Here is a 16,962-nt window from a genome sequence, read left to right as displayed (position 1 = left end):
AAGGCAGAGTAGAAATCCTCAAATGAAATTTTGCAAGCCACTAACTTCGCTTAAATTCATCGTTCTTTCAAAAATCAAAAAGAAATGGGCGTAGAGGGGTGGATTTGACTAATACACATATTTGTGTATGAAATTCTCCAAAGATAAAATTTAAAATGTAAGGGGTGGGGGCGGGGAAACGCACAAATAAGACAGAGTCGATAAATTCATATCCCAAAGAATGAAGGTGTATCCGTAGACCAGTTAATCGGTTTCTAGAAACTAAAAAACTCCAACTCCCATCAGGCACTTGGAGCTCCTCACGGCCGGCAGTCGGGAAGACACGCCCCCCGCCCCGCCCCCCACCTACGAACTACCACTCCCGTGATGCTCCGCGCCCCATCGCAGCGCGGAGTCTAGGGCCACGTCGCTTAGGCGGACCGGGAAGACAACTCACCTTCCTCATGGCTTCCGCGGATACCCGGCGAGTGGGGGACGGCGCCGGGGGCGCCTTCCAGCCTTACCTCGATTCCTTGCGGCAGGAGCTGCAGCAGAGGGACCCGACGCTGCTCTCCGCGGCGGTGGCGCTGCTCGCGGTCCTGCTGACGCTGGGTGAGGCGGCGGGCGGTCGCGGCGAAGGCGGGCTGGCGGAGTTGGGGCTCGGTGCTGCAGCAGGCCTGGGAGGCGGGCGGCGAGGCTCCCCTCTTCTGCCATCCGCCCTCCAGAACCCAGCAGCGTCGAACGGGGACTCCGAAGTGACCTGGTTCTGGGGACAGGAGTGCCGGAGGCTCCCCAGGGTGCTTGAGCGCCGAGTGCGCCCGCCTCCATCGCTCACACCAACTTTGAGCTGCTTGTATCTGTGAGCTGGGCTCTGGGCTACTGGGGTACTAAGGTAGAAGAGATCCTCAAATCAAATTTAGCAAGCCATTAATTTTTTTTCTTCAAAATTCATCGTTCTGTAGGTACTTGAAGTCTCCACAGTTGGGATGAGGGACATAGGTGTGGAAAAGCTGACAGTCGATGTGGCTGGCACTCAGAGGGTTCCTAACTATTACAACGACTCTCATGGGTTATAACAATGAATGCGTTGTTTTGTCGTAAATGCCTGTTAATGCCCTTGAAAATGAAGGCTGTTTTTCTCTTACCTGCAGTTTTCTGGAAGTTCATCTGGAGCAGAAAGAGCAGTCAGAGGGCTGTTCTCTTCGTTGGGCTTTGTGACTCTGGGAAAACGTTGCTGTTTGTCAGGGTAATGCTTTGATTTCCACCTCTGTTAAACGTAATAGAAATTGTCATGGCGTTTCAGTATTCCTGTCCTCTTGTGGCTTATTTGGTACAGGAAACTAAGCAAGTTTGGAACAAGTTTTAAAAAATACTTTATGTATTTTAAGGTCTTTTCTTTTTTTAATTATATGTATGCTTGTGGGTATGTGCACATGAGTGCCTGTGCTTGTGGAGGCCAGATGTGTATATTCGGTGGAGTGAGCTGCCTGATGTGGATGCTAGGAATTGAACTCAGGTCCCTTACAAGAGCAGTATGTGTTCTTAACCAACTTAGCTGACCGTCCTCCAGCCCTGGGAGTTAATTTTCTTCTTACATGGGAATACAAAAAGACTCTAGGAAAACCTGTAACCATCCCTCCACACATGCACACATTTAGCCCTTACTATAAGGTCTTATGTAAATATATTTCTGTGGGTGAAGATGCCAGAAGAGTTATTGATGGGTAATGAACCCTTTTGAGAGCTTACCAGAGACTTTTCGTCGTTGTTTCAGATTTTGGATGTTTTGAATTTTGGAATATTTGCATACTTTTTTTTAAAATCACTTTAGCATCCTTAATCTGCTCTAAAATTCAAAACACTATATTTTACTCATTTGTAAACTGTGTTGTGAGTTCTGTATAGCTCAGTGGTTCTCACCAAACACTCTGTGCAGCAGTGTTGGGATTGCATTTGGGCCAAGACTGGGCAAAGGCATTTGCATCCCAGGCTGCTGATTCCTCAGTAAGTTCACTGTCGCTGAATGTGACATGTGACATGTACGTTGGCTGATAGGTTTTTTAGTATAAAGCATGAGAGGGAAATGTTGAAGCTGGATGCTGGACTTGACTTGTCAGTGGCATGGGCAACTTCTTTGCCGAGGCAGGTGATATGGTTAAGAATATATGATCAGGGGCTGGGGAGGTGACCCAGTCCATAGTGCTTGCCTGGTAAAGTGAGGGCTTGAGTTTGGATCTCTGGAATCCACCTAAAAGCCAGGCCCAGAGGTGCCTGTCAGTCATCCCAGTAGACACACAGTGGATCCCTGGAATTCCTTGGCTGGCCAGCCTTGCTGGTTGGTGAGCTCCAGGTTCAGTGAGAGACCACAGCCTCAAGGTGGAGAGGAACGACTCCCAATGTCAGCCTCCAGTGTACACATACACATGTTAAAGGATGCATGTCAGTTTCTTGGGCTAACCAGAATATAATGGCTACAGGCATTTGCTTTTAAGTTTAGCCTGCTTTATTACTTTTCTTCATCACTTTCTTAAATCTAAGCAATCAATAAAAGAATAAAGGAAACCCAATAACCTTTGTTGGGACATGAAATAGTCGCAGCATGGCCAGTTCTGAGCAACTCAGCATTATCAAAGACATGACAAAAATGATCCTCCTTTGGTAGTTTAAGCTGATGAGGCTTCCTTTTACTAATACTTAGCTTTATATAGCCAATATTTTTTTTTAACTGAGCATGTTTTACTATGGAGAATTTCCACTCTGCCTTTGGAGGGTACAAATTATATTTAATCCTTTGTGTGTGTGTTCATGTGTGTGAGTGCTGGTATGTACACACGTGTGTGCCCTGTCACATCCATGGAGGTCAGAGGATGACAGGTGTTGGTTTTCTCTCATTGCTGTGCCAGGTTAGCAAGTCTGAATTTCTGGAAATTCTCCTGACACCTCCTCCCACCAGAGTACTAGAGCTATGAATGTGTGCATCACTAGATCTGCTTTTATATGGGTTCAGAAGATCTGAACTCAGATTGGCAGGCTTGCACATCTCCTCAGGCCTTGAATTGGTTTTGGTAGTTTAAATGTTTACAGGTCAGTGAATTTGAACCCTTGCTGTAGTTTGAAGAAAATAGTATTCAGCCAAGGGTGTCACCCATTGTTAGAGTTGCTTTTGAAGCATGTCTGAGGCTTTGGGTTAGATCACCAGCACTGCAAAAAAGAGGAATAAAGCCCATAATTAATTATATTTTTCTACAGGTTAAAAATAAATCAGTACGATCCTTTTCAGCTACTTCAAGTAGCATTCATTCATTTGACCTTATGCTTGAGAGAATTGAAATGTTATTCTTTAAATTAGGTTTGGTGTTATTGTAGTGTGCTTACCCAGATCTCGTCCATCTTGGTTTTTTACAGTTGCTAACTGGCCACTACAGAGACACACAGACTTCCATTACCGACAGTTCTGCTGCGTACAAAGTGAACAATAACAGGGTAAGGTATCTGTGGAATGTTTTAGAATCTGACACTCTTCTTACTGTGAATTCTAGAAAATACTCTGACCAGAAGCAAATTGGGGTGGAAAGGGTTTAATCTGGTTTACACTCCCAAGTCATAATCCATTATTAAGGGAAATCAAGGCAGGAACCTGAAAGCAGGAGCCATGTAGAAATTCTGCTTGCTGGCCCACTCTTTAGTTTACTTAGCTTGATTTCTTCATAGCCCTGGACCAGCTGCCTCAAAATGAAACCTCCCACATCGGGCTGGGCCCTCTTATATCAAGTAGCAATCAAGAAAATGACCCTGCTGACATGCCCACAGGCCAATCTGATGGGACTTCTTCTGTTGAGGTTTCTCCTCTCAGATGACTGTAAGCTGCGTCAAGTTGACAAAGCTAACTAGCACCCTGGCATGTCAAGGAAGGACCTTCCTGAGTGGAGTAGTCCGAGGATGTAGGTATCATTTGTAGCCTACTTTTATGAAAAACATAGTCTTCATAGCCGATCTGTCCTTGCCAATCTTTACTATGAGTTTCAGTGGGCATTGGGTCTTTTTCTGTTACAAGAGGCAATACATAGGCTAATCATTTGCTTAAAAGTAGTTTTCCCAGCCGGGCAGTGGTGGCGCACGCCTTTAATCCCAGCACTCAGGAGGCAGAGGCAGGCAGATCTCTATGAGTTCGAGGCTAGCCTGGTCTCCAAAGTGAGTTCCAGGAAAGGCGCAAAGCTACACAGAGAAACCCTGTCTTAAAAAAAAAAAAAGTAGTTTTCCCTTTCTGTCTCTGCTACCCAGACTTCTTTAGAAGCTGTCTCATAATTAGATTTTTAGTCAGAACATTGTTAATATTTAGTGGCATTACAATCTTTTGCTTTTATGAGCATTGTTGTGATGGATATATATTGTACATTTCAAAAATACCCCCAAAGAATGAGAAGAATGGCTTGTTGCATGCCTGTGTAGCTGCAGGGTGCAGATGGTAACTGCCAAGCTGATTACAATGCTAACAGCTTTGGTGAGGGAGGGCTGAGGGCTCAGTGGCCAATTAGGGATGGAAGGATAGGTGATGGATGAATTAGAGTTCTGAGTTTAGAGACCCTGTTCTTCCCCTTTTTGGTGCCTTAAGAATTAAGCACTGTCAGAAAATAAAAGGATCAACCATTTGACAACTTTTTTTTCTACAATGGTACTTCTCTGATCAACAACTTTATTATTATTATTATTATTACTATTATTATTTTTAAGACAAGGTCTCATTGTAAGCATTGCAGCTTGGATGAAAAGGTCTCCTAGCAGCTAGGAGCCAGGGAATACCACAAGGTCACTGTAAGCGTAGCAGCTTACAGCCCTCCTCCAGGGAAAGGTTCCCAATGCAAGTGTAACAACTCTGCTCCAGCAAGGGGAGGGTTTTCCCAGCGAGGCTGTCACAGCTCTGCTCTGGAGAAGTGTTACAGCTCTGCTTAGGTCCCCCAGAGTGTTAACAACTCTGCCCTGCTGGGGAAAATTTCCCCAGCAAAAGTGTTAACAGTTCTGCTCCAGTCTGTCTGCTCTGGCTCTCTCCAGCGAAAATGTCACCCTACACAACAAACCTCACTTGAGATTTATTGGGAAGGAAGAATCCAGGAGGGTGGCTGCCTCTAGGTGAGAAGCAGCAGCAAACTGAACAGGGTACAGAGCATATATGGTTTCTTGGGGGTGTAGAGGGAAGGTGATGTTCCAGGGTGGCTTGGTATTGGTGGATTTTTGTAGCCTGATTCTGGGCCTCAACAGTTAAAAGCACTTGTTGTTCTTCCAGGGTACTGGGAGTTTAGTTTTTAGTACCCACATCCCATAGTTCACAGCTGCCTGTAATTTCAGCTCCAGGAAATCTAACACCCCTTTCTGGTCCTCACTGTCACCCACATATACATGTACATACTACTTATACATACATACACATAAATAAAAATAAATTAATCTGAAATAATACTTTATGTTGGGTTAAATGATTTTAAATACTTTATTAAAGTTGATAGGCAACGTTCCCTTAGGCATATGAGCCTGCACTGTGCTTTGTTGAACATAAAGAACACTCATCCCTTCTTCCTGTCTCTTGTCCTGTTCCCTGGTGTCTGCTCCAGTCTAAGCAGTAATGTACCCAGTGATGTCTTCTGGATCACTAACACCGTGTGGTTCAGTGCTAGTGCTGCTTCAGAAACAGCTAGACCCCAGTGTGCTCTCCGGGCTCTTACCAGCACATAAAGCAGCAAAGCTATTAGACATGTTTGTCGGTGAAGGTCTGGACAGGCTACCCAAAAGGGCATAGTGAATCCAGAGGGTTCGGTGGTCTATATGTGGTACTGACTTCCTCCTGCAGACACCCTGGTCATTATTGGTTGAGGATAAGGTCAGTGTGAGAAATGATGGATGGTTCTGATACATGTACCAGACCACACCTGATACTCTTGTCATTTCTGTCTACAATAACATATGTTCCAACGATGAGGTCCTAGCATGGTGACTAGCACCTCCTAGGGTGTATAGTGAGTTTCCTCATTAGGGGACCAGCAATTGGAACAAGATACTGACAGCATTGGAACAAATAAATGGTGTATCTATTATACAATATCTAAAACTCAGAAGTCAAAATTATGGATATCTCATTAAGATTGAGAATCTCATTAATTGTAATGTGTACTATAAATTGTATGTTTTTAACTACATTATTTGTGTATATGGGTTTGCTTATATTCATATTGGTGTATTTCCTAAGCCTTGGGTAGACCATGCTTATTAATCCTTCAGACAGTAAGGTGTCTCTATTCTCTTAAGAACATTTATTAAGCCAGGGGTGGGGGGGTGTTGCACACCTTTAATCCGAGCATTCGGGAGCGGGGGACAGGCAGATCTCTGAGTTTGAGGCCAGCCTAACTCTACAGAGTGAGTTCCAGGAGCTACATAGTAAAACCCTGTCTCAAAAAACCAACCAACAAACAAAAATCAAACAAACAAACAAGAATGTATTAACATTGTAATTTTATACATCTTACATAATTTTATATTGCATTGGTCCCTCATAATTCATGTCATGTCAGGAACTATGCTTACTGTTTCATTGCCAGAGCTTTTGCCATTGTTTTGTTTATTTATGTATGTATATATGTATGATTGTATGTATGTATGTGGGGGACAGTAATGTGGGGAGTGCAGGTATGTGTGTAGGGATCAAGCTTGGGTATGTTGTTCTTGAGGATACCATACACATTGGTTTTTGAGACATTGTCTTTCACTGTCCTGGAACTTACAAAGTAGGCTAGGCTGGCTGATCAGAGAGCTTCAAAGATCTGCTTGTCTCTGCTTCTCCAGTGCTGGGGTGAAGTACCACCACACTGGGCCTTTTTATTTTTTATTTATTTTTTTATGTAGGCTTTTAAACTAAAACTCAGATCTTTTTTACCAACTGACCTCTCTCCCCCAGCCCCCTCCCCCCTTTTTTTCTGTGCCTCATGCATCCTAGGCAAGCACTGTGTTCTTCATCAGTGTTTACTGTTAGGAAGTGCTCCACAGACATCTATCTGCTTGATTCATTAGTGCAGCACCAGTGTGCTGCCCATGATCTGATGGTGATATTATCCTGTGAACCTGGAACTGGACCAAATGCTGACTTGATCTCACTCTTGCTGTCCTCAGGGCAATAGCCTGACTTTGATTGACCTCCCTGGACATGAGAGCTTGAGGCTTCAGTTCTTAGATCGCTTTAAGTCTTCAGCCAGGTAAGTTAGGGAGGAAGTGACATGGGTTTGTTCAAGTCTATTATGTGTTGTTGGCATCCACTCATGCTGCTTTCTCTGTTAAGATTCTGACGCCAAAAAAACAAAACAAAAGAAGATGCTGACACCATGGTGCTCTGGGGTGGAAAGGTCATACACCTGTAGAAGACCATTGGGGTACTAGGATCATGAAGTTGGGGCATGGCTTAAGGAGAGTTTCTCAGGGAGTGTTGCTCAGGGAGTGTTACTCCCATTAACATGATTAAATTTCGTGGTAACTCTGAAAATACTGTTTAAAAAATAATGTTTTATTTTTAGCTATATGGATGTGAGGTGGTATATGTGTACCTGTGTGCAGGTACATGCGTAGATATGTTGAATATCCTGGAGCTGGGGTTACAAGTGGTTGTGAACTTTCCAAGGTAGGTGCTGGGAACTGAACTCAGTTCCTCTGCAAGAGCTGAACACACACTGAACCCATGTCTCTGGCCCTTAACTCTGAAGATATGTTTAAAGATATGTTGGAGCTATTAGAATCTGGAAAAGGAATTTTGTTTGTTTGGTTTTTGATTTTTTTGAGACAGGGTTTCTCTGTGTAGCCCTGCTATCCAGGATCTCGTTTTGTAGACCAGGCTGGCCTTTTGTAGATCTGCCTGCCTCTGCCTTCCTGAGTGCTGGGATTAAAGGTATGTACTACCACCAGACTGGAAAAGGAATTTTTTTTTTTTTTTTTTTTTTTTTTGGCTAGTACAATTTATTGGTTTGCATTACATTCACAGGGCTGTGCAACTGTTGCAATCAATTAATTGCAAAATATTTTCATTATCCCCAAAGAAACCATATGCTCAGCAGTTACTTCTGAGGTTTTTTTTTTTTTTTTGGAAAAGGAATTTTTAAGGCTAGGATGGATCCTAGAAAATGCTAAGCTCAAAACATTACTCCTTTTGGTTTTCTTTTTGTTTTGATAAGGTGGCAGTATCTCTCGAGCTCAGGTAGCCCTGTAAGCTCTTTCTGCCCCAGCCTTCCAGGTATTGTATGTATGTAAACTAAGTATCTTTTCCTTCCTGCCTGCTTGCTTGGTTTTGGCTTTGTGAGAGTCTCATGTAGTTCAAGATGACCTTGAACTTCTAATTATCCTAAGTACTGGGATTACAGATGTGTGCCACCACATCTAGCAAGTGTGTGTCCCCCCCCCCCCCCCCCCCGCTTTTCTTTCTTTCTTTGCCATCAAGAAGAAATTCCCTTTTTTTTTTTTTTGTTTTTTTTGTTTTTGTTTTTTTGAGACAGGGTTTCTCTGTGTACCTTTGGAGCCTGTCCTGGATCTCGCTTTGTAGACCAGGCTGGCCTCAAAGTCACAGAGATCTGCCTGCCTCTGCCTCCTGAGTGCTGGAATTAAAGGTGTGTGCCACCACCACCTGGTTTCTTGTAGATTTTTAAGCATGTTTTGCACATAGTGCAGTGGCATGCTAGCTGGATATCTTTGGGCATAACTTCTAATTGTTTGCATGGATGCTGTGGAATAATCCTCTTGTACACTGTACAGATTTGTCACTTGAATTGGTTTAATAAAATGCTGATTGGCCAGTAGCCAGGCAGGAAGTATGGGGGGGGCACCAAACTAAGGATGATGGGAAGGAGAAGGGCTGAGTCAGGAGGTGCCAGCCAGACACGGAGCAGGAGATGAATGTGCCATGCTGATAAATAAGGTACTGCGATGTGGCAGAGTGTAAATAAGGAATATGTGTTAACTTAAATATAAAAGCTAGTTAGTAACAAGCCTGAGCTATTGGCCAAGCATTTATAATTTATATTCGGCCTCTGAGTCAGTTATTTGGGACTGGGCAGTTGGGACAGAAAAACTCCGATTACACATGGATAGCGCACAACTGGTGTCTTCAAAAAGGCCAGCCAGAGAGGCCTGGCTTGGCTCCTGTAAAGCACTAGTAGCTGTACTCCCAAAGTGCTGGTCTGTCTTGAAGTCCCAGGCAATTTCTACACCAGCTGCTGACTGGGAGTCTGAGGCTCAGAGTTGAGTCGAGTGTCACAGTACCAGGCTTGGGATGATGAGGTTTCCTCACCCCTACAGGAGTGGCATGCTCTTACAAGCAGTCTTGTAAGTTGTTTGCTGGGTATTTTTCCACTGGTGGGTTTGGAGCAGTCCACTTTATAGGAACCATGGTATAGAAACCGTCCTTACCTCCATTGTATAAAAAGCTAGAGGCAGCATGTCGGCCTAGCAAGTCTGTTCTTGAATTACATTAAAACAGTGCCTCAAGAACTATTTTTAGTGTAAGTCATCCTGTCAATTGATTCTTGAATTCTTTCCTAAAATTTGTACGCTCTAGTTTAAATGCTTTCTTCATGTTTGCTATCTAACACTGATTAAAAACTAACGAGGTGAATTTGTATGATACATTTCAGTGACGTGAAGGCATATTTTAATGCTGAATCTGGAAAGCATCTTGGAGATATGTTGTGATAGTTTAATTGGCAGTATTGTGCCTGAGGTATTCATGGTTCTGACTGATGGTGTCCTGGCTTCCTTTTTGTTGAGCATTCTAGACTTAGACTTTGTCATTGCTTCCTGCCACAGAAAGATGGTGACGAGCAATTTGTCATCGACAAGAATGTGATTTTTATTCCTCAGACAATTGAGACATATCTAGAACTGCTAAATTTGGCCATAATTGGGTGTTCTTTTCTCTCTTGTTGAGCACTGTGACACACACTGCGGAGGAGACTGAGGCAGGGGGATGGCAAGTTTGAGACCTGCCTATACAATTTAGTGAAACTATCTCAAAACCAGTTTTTTTTCTATTGTTAATTTACAGTTTGTAGTATAGTTATACTGTTATCCAAGTGTCTTAAATCAATAGAGTATGTAGCATATAAAGATAAAACTAAGTTCACAGAAACTTCAGTCATAATACAAGGGAGTTGAAAATACTTTTACTATGGTATGTGACTTTTTCTTTTTCTCAGATTTTTTTAAAAAATTTATGTGCATGTGCCTATGTGTATGTTTGTGCATCATGTATGTACAGGTGCCTGAAGGGCCAGAACATGGTGCTGGATCCCATAGACGGGAGTTACAAGCTGCCTGATGTGGGTGCCGGGAACCTAACCTTCCTGCTCTTATCTGCTGAGCCATCTCTTGAGCTCCACGGGACATTTTAAAACATTCTACCTTCTACTTACGATTCTTTCCCCATCTGCTGACTTAAAAGTATATTATTTTTACTCGATAGATTCCTGCCCCATTTTAAACAGTAAACTGCAGTATCCAATCAGTACTCCTTTCCTTTTGGTGAATTGTAAGCGCCTGTGTTTTGATCTTCCCCAGACCTTCTGTTATTTGAGGATGCCCCACTGTAAGGGCCAGGGATTGCTACTTCTCTTATATCCAATAGTTACTTAAGTGGACCTGCTGGCTGTGATTTCTTTGCTCCTTGCCAAATTCTGCTCCTTCCTTTCAAGTTCTGTTTTTCTCAGTGTCATTTCCCTATGGGACATCTGCCTTTGGCTTCATGGTGTTTGGAATTCAAGTGTACCACCCTGCGCTAAAGGACATTATCATCTGTTCAAGTGCAGTGGCTAACGGGCCCTGGGCAACTGGACCAACCGCTGCACAAAGCCTCCCACTTAACAGCAGTCTAATGGAGGCTACAGCTGGAAAATAATTCCGAAAGAAATGGAAACACCTGGCTTCCATGCCTCACAGCTACAGGATGCGAGTGGACACTGCTGGAATAAGTAAGAGCTTAGCATAGGGCTGGAGAGATGGCTCAGAGGTTAAGAGCACTGACCGCTCTTCCAGAGGTCCTGAGTTCAATTCCTAGCACCCACATGGTGGCTCACAACCATCTGTAATGAGATTTGGCACCCTCTTCTGTATACATAATAAATAAATCTTTAAAAAAAACAAAAAAAAAAAAACAGAGAAAAAAGATTAGCATAAAAATTGGGCCAGATTCATCAAACCCTGTGATGCCAACAGATGGCACTGTCTGCGCTTCTTACTTGTCTCAGCCTGGGACTCTGCTGACATTATTTGATCCTTCTCTGCCATCTCTTTGCTAGTTTATCTAACAAGGCCTTTTCCCTTGAGTGTTGTGTGAGCCCCTCAGATTGTGTTGCGTTTGCTGTGATCTTTCAGCTAAGCGTCATCTCTGCTTCAGTTTCTACTGAGTTGCTAATTACATATACTATTTTTATAATGTAGTCTTTTAGATATACCCTTTAAAAGTCCACCTGTTTCTTTTTGTTTCTTGTATTATCCTCTACAATAATTTTAACCATATTTTACTATTATGGCCTTGTTTTTTTGAAGGCAGGCTCTCACTCAGTTCAGACCGGCCCTGCACTCATTATTTAGCCAAAGCTGACCTTGAGTTTCTGATCTCCTGCCTCTACCTCCTTGGTGCTAGGATTACAGGCATGCGATTGGCCTGGCTTTAGGCTGGCTGGGATGGGATCTAAGGCTTTGTGCTTACTGTGCGAGCATTCTACCAACCGAGCTGCATCTCTATGAGTCCAGTTTGGGGCTTCTGGGTATCCCCTCTTGTAATTGCGTATTTTCATCTATGTTTTGATCCAGAACCCCTCCTTCAAGGGAATGGGTGTCACTGATGAGGCTGACAGTCTCTGTTGTTTTAGGAGTAAAGGGTAGACTCCAGACAGAGTTACTTCCATCTGTTGGTGTCATGGAGCTTTGATGAATCTGGCCAAGGTTTTATGTAATCTTCTGGGTAGGGCTATCACTCCAGGGGGAATTTTGTCGACTGCTGCACGATAGCTGTGAGGCATTGGAGACGACGAGGTGTTCGGTTCCTTTGGAAATGTTTTTCTAACCACAGCCTCCATTAGACCGCCTTTGAACTGGAGGCTTTGTGCAGGGTGTTTGGTGTGGCTACCCGGGGCCTGTGAGCCACAGCACGTCTCTCTCCATCTGGGCCTCCAAGCCCCTGACCCTAGGACCTGTTGTCTTTAGTTCCCATGCATTACCCCTGATGGCTTTGTTTCTGGTACGGGATGATTGTTACTGTTGTTGCCTGAGGTTAGGCCCCACGTGCTGGTACTTCTCCTTGACTTACCTCTCAGGGGTTGTCGCTCTTCCACTTAGGCACCCGTAGTCTTTGTAGGACAGGAAAACATAAGCTTTCCAGGTCAGTGTGTCTGTCATCTCTGACCTGGCTTTCCCTGACTCACCTCTCCGAATTTCTCCTTTATTCATATTGTCAGCATACTCCTCTAGCCCACAGTCTGTGCCTAGTTTGTGTGTCTCTTTGGTTAGTTCAGCTTCCCATCGTCCTTTAGTCTTCCACTGGGTCCTGTTCAGATGTCTTCCTCTTTGTTCTTACTCCATGGTGGGCTGTCGATGATTTCCCGGTCCTTGAGAGCAGATGTCATTTCTTGTATTTCCAGTGTCCTTTTAGTTTCTTAACAGCTTTATTATATTATAGTGATGATGATGATGTCGATGTCAAGGTGTGTGTGCGCTGCATGTGTGTGTGTATGTGTACTTGTGTGTTTGTATGACGGGGCTGAGTCTAGAGTGATCAGAGATCCTGTTTACTGTGTGTGCTCATGTGCCTCTTCCTCTTCACTGTCCCCACAGGGCTGTGGTGTTCGTGGTGGATAGTGCCACGTTCCAGCGGGAGGTGAAAGATGTGGCCGAGTTTCTGTATCAGGTCCTCATCGACAGCATGGGTCTGAAGAACACACCCTCCTTCTTAATAGCCTGCAATAAGCAAGGTGCTTCCTGGCGATGGCAGTGGGTTGGTGTGGGATTGCTGTTAGCTCATTTACCTGCAGTTGTTAATGTTGAGTGTGGGGGGCGGGGTGTTCAGAAACTAAGGGATAAATCTTAATCTATTTCTGTTACTTTCCCAGTCTTTTTACCAGGCTGTCCTAAGGGCTGGCAGCCATGGGGCTGTGTTGTTATACCTTTTATACAGTGTTTTTTATTTTAAAGATTAGAAATTATTTTGCTTCACTAAATGTTAGTTTGTGAGGCTGCATACTGTCTGTTCTGGAGAGATTGTTGGGGTCTCTCCTCCAAACATGCTTTACCACTGAGCAGTTCCACCAGAGGAAATTGCAGCCCCTTCTCTGGGTGCTCACACTCAGGTCAGCCAGGCTTCAATTCTGAGACCAGTTCAAGTAACGCAGGATAGGTAGTCTTTCAGAGCTCTTCCACGTCTTCTTAAGAGCCTGAAGCATTTTTCAGAAGTGATTTTTTTTTAATCCTAATACCTGCTGTGGGTGTTATTTAAAAAAAATTTTTTTATGTGTATGATTGTTTTGCCTGTATGTCTGAACAATGTGCATACCTAGTGCCTGAGGAAACTAGAAGAGGGCTTTGGATCTGCTGGGACTGGAGGAACAAACAGTTGTGAGCTGCTATGTGGGTCCTGGGAATCGAACCCTGGACCTCGGGAAGAGCAGTCAGTGCTCTTATCGCTGAGCCATCTCTCCAGCCCCAGCTCTCACCTCTTTCTCTATTTTGTGTAAGGAGGGCAGTCAGGACTGATTTGGCTTGGGCTTTGTGCCCTCCCGGGCTGGTTTCTAACCTAGTGTACTTCCTGCTCACCACAGCACCTTAGTATTAGCTGGCTGTGTGTGGGAGCTAAGGTAGTGTGTTCTCATCAACTGTCAGTCACAGTGCTGGTAAGCTTGCTTTCTTTAGATTGACTGGACAAGTGAAGTATTCAAAGGCTTGTATGGTGTGGAAAACTTAATTAGTTTCAAGGTCATTATATCACTAAAGCAATGTTTTATTGCATTTAATGCTTTAAAGCATTTTTCCAAAAAACCACAAATATAGCATTTACTTTGACAGAGAAAGAAATAGCAATAAAGCATGACTTAACAAAGGGATGGGAGATGAACTTCCTGGTATAAATAGGGATTTTCTGTCTGTGCTAGAAGTTCAGGGAAAAGACACATTCTGGTTTAAACTACAACAATGCTCTTATTTTTTCCCAGATATCGCAATGGCAAAATCAGCAAAGTTAATTCAGCAGCAGCTTGAAAAGGAACTGTAAGTGTGCATGTATTCCTGGTAAAATGTCCTGACACTTAAGCTTTCAAGGGTTGAAGTCTGTCACCTTTGGTTGTATATGGTTATCAAAATTATAATCAGGATTAGTATGGAATATGTGTGTTAAATAATTTATGAAAGAATTAATGGAATTATAAAAACTACTGAGATGTTTATAGCTATTTTAAAATTTCATGACTTACTGAAACCATTAGTTCATTTTGTTTTAATCACTGTTACTCTTTATAGTTGGAAGGTTTTAAAGACTTAAAACACCACATTTAGAATAATTTTATTTCAGTCAATGAAGGTATTTGTTCACACAGCAAGGCATGTAAAACAGTGTTCAAAGGTACAAATAATATGTACAAAATAGTAACATTAAATAAAAACTGAGGGTTGGGGAAAAAGGAGGTAAAAAAATGAAAAGCCATTGGAAGCTGGGTGTGGTCCTGCACAGCTGTAGTCCCAGCCTGCCTGGCCTGTATAGTGAAAGCCTGTCCCAGAAAATAAAATTTAAATTATAGCCATTGGAAATTATTGTTAACAGAACAAGAACACTTAGGAAGAATATAAAAATCTACATTACTGTTTTCTAGTTTCTTATGTTGATTTCAAGCTATTGGCAATATTATTCATCTTTTAGTGTTGAAAAACTTGTAAGTTGAGTGAGAAACAGTGAGCGTTATGGAATCTAGCAACCTTCTGTGCTGTGCTGATTTCTAAGAACTAAAAACCTTGTTCACAGAAGAAAAGACCAACACAGTAAAACCAGTTACATTTTCTTATTGTTTTTGTAAAAGGAACAGTTTTTTGGGGGGGTTTTTTTGAGACAGGGTCTTACTATGTAGCCCTTGCTATCTTAGAACTCGCTGTGTAGACCAGGCTGTCCTCAAACACAGAGATCAGCCTGCCTCTGCCTCCCTAGTGATGGGATTAAAGGCATGGGCCCAGCTTGCCATTTTAGTCGGATCTAGTATTTATAAAAATGAATCCCTGGGTTGGGGATTTAGCTCAGTGGTAGAACGCTTGCCTAGCAAGCACAAGGCCCTGAGTTCAGTCCTCAGCTAAAAAAAAAAAAAAAAAAAAAAAAACTGAATCCCTGACAGAAAGTCAGTAAGCATGCAGCCTGTTTGCTCTCTAATAGGACCAGTAGCTCGCAGGAAAATGACTTAATTTGGGTCAGTTTTCCTCCTTACAAATGAACAGGATCGATGGGACTTTGAAGTTTGTGGATGTATGAACTTTCTATCCAAGAAGACTCACAGTAAAAAGCTCCCTATCTCCCTGTGCTGAAGTTCCCAAAACTTGAGTTTTTATAATACAGCATACATTTAAAACTGTATTTTCTATGCTGTTATTCAGGAGATCTTAGAAGTGGTCCCAGGCTTAAAGAGCTGGTGTGACCTGGGTCTCTTAACCCATTGGCTCTGGCTAACAGACAGGTTGGATCCATCTCACCTGTGTGTCTGAAACAGTGGTTCATGGATAAAAAGGATAAGTCAGCATGTTAGTAGTGACCTTCAGCCTATCAGTCTTCAATGGGAACTAACGGATTGCCTCCGACTTGTCCCTTGCTCCACAGCAACACCTTACGAGTCACCCGGTCTGCTGCTCCCAGCACACTGGACAGTTCCAGTCCTGCACCTGCTCAGCTGGGAAAGAAAGGCAAAGAATTTGAATTCTCCCAGTTGCCCCTCAAAGTGGAGTTCCTGGAGTGCAGTGCCAAGGGTGGACGAGGGGATGCCGGCACTGCTGACATCCAGGACTTGGAGAAGTGGCTGGCCAAGATTGCCTGAGGAGCAGCCCTGGCTGCAAACCTTCATCTGTGACTGACTGGCAGTTGGGAAGGGCTGTGCTGGGGTGGAGCCGATAAAGAGGGGCAGGGCATGTATGTGTCTGCAGCATCTCCGTGTTCTAGAACAGTTCTACCAGCTTGAGAGTACATGTCCCTCCCTTTCAGCTCCTTTCTCAGCTAGTCCTTATTTAATTCTCCTGTTCTCCCTTCGGAAGGTGTAGCACTGCTTTAGTGTGTGACACAGCACAGAGACCTTACCACGAGAATAGGTTGATCTGGAAAGTTCTTGTCCCCTGCCTCTCTGCTTCGGTCTCTCTTCCTGGAACCAGACCTGCCTGTGTGTGGAACCAGTTAATTTCCAGTTGCCCCTGGTATTCTGGCATAATTCATTGTCTGTTCTTAGTGACGTCTCAGGTGTAAAGGTAGTTACAATGAAGACAGGCTCAGAACCACAGGGCACAGTTGACAGTGTGTTCTTCATGGGCTCAGTGACTTATCTCCATTCCAGCTTGGGTTCAAAAGCCTGCTGGGAACCTCTAGAGTCGCCCTCACATGATGGATGTAAGAGCCACCTCCCCAGACACTCACGGCTTAGTGTGTTCTAGAGGAACTGGGGAGAGCCGGGAGACCGCACGCTGCAGCCTCGGGTGGTGAGCCCCCACCCCACCCCCCACCCCGGGCTGTCTGCCGGTGCTACTTGGTCAGCTCCTGTTGTGTCTGCCACCTCAGCTCAAAAGCCGTGGAACAACACAGAGAAGTCCACTGTGTAGATTTTTAAGTGTGTATTCATTCATGCTTTAAAAAAATTTGCCTTTTCAAAGTAATGCTGTCTTTAAAATTTGTGTTTTTATTGCTTTTACAAACAACTGGTATCTTGATAAATAACTGTCTATCTGAAAGCACTAAGC

At 43.6% G+C, this 16,962-nt stretch overlaps 1 protein-coding gene across 1 annotated transcript; it reads left to right on the top strand.

The window, feature by feature from the left end:
* Nucleotides 1–373: 373 nt before the first annotated feature.
* Srprb (SRP receptor subunit beta) lies at nucleotides 374–16,878 on the top strand. The gene is made up of 7 exons (XM_006978667.4): nucleotides 374–591; nucleotides 1,131–1,225; nucleotides 3,385–3,462; nucleotides 7,135–7,217; nucleotides 12,832–12,968; nucleotides 14,202–14,256; nucleotides 15,842–16,878. The coding sequence occupies exons 1-7, from the start codon at nucleotides 444–446 to the stop codon at nucleotides 16,053–16,055; spliced, it is 810 nt and encodes a 269-aa protein (XP_006978729.1). The 5' UTR covers nucleotides 374–443; the 3' UTR covers nucleotides 16,056–16,878.
* Nucleotides 16,879–16,962: the final 84 nt, after the last annotated feature.

Source organism: Peromyscus maniculatus, chromosome 7 (genome assembly GCF_049852395.1).
Source record: "Peromyscus maniculatus bairdii isolate BWxNUB_F1_BW_parent chromosome 7, HU_Pman_BW_mat_3.1, whole genome shotgun sequence".
Classification (NCBI taxonomy): Eukaryota; Metazoa; Chordata; class Mammalia; order Rodentia; family Cricetidae; genus Peromyscus; species Peromyscus maniculatus.
Note: the sequence above shows the minus strand (reverse complement) of the source record. Positions and strands in the feature narration are given on the sequence as shown.

What these genes read in the sequence shown, in the direction of transcription:
- Srprb (XM_006978667.4), top strand. Translation starts at nt 444, where the DNA reads ATGGCTTCCGCGGATACCCGGCGAGTGGGGGACGGCGCCGGGGGCGCC. An exon ending in ACAAAGTGAACAATAACAGG is followed by an intron (nt 3,463 to 7,134) that starts GTAAGGTATCTG and finishes TGCTGTCCTCAG; the next exon opens with GGCAATAGCCTGACTTTGAT. An exon ending in CGCTTTAAGTCTTCAGCCAG is followed by an intron (nt 7,218 to 12,831) that starts GTAAGTTAGGGA and finishes CTGTCCCCACAG; the next exon opens with GGCTGTGGTGTTCGTGGTGG.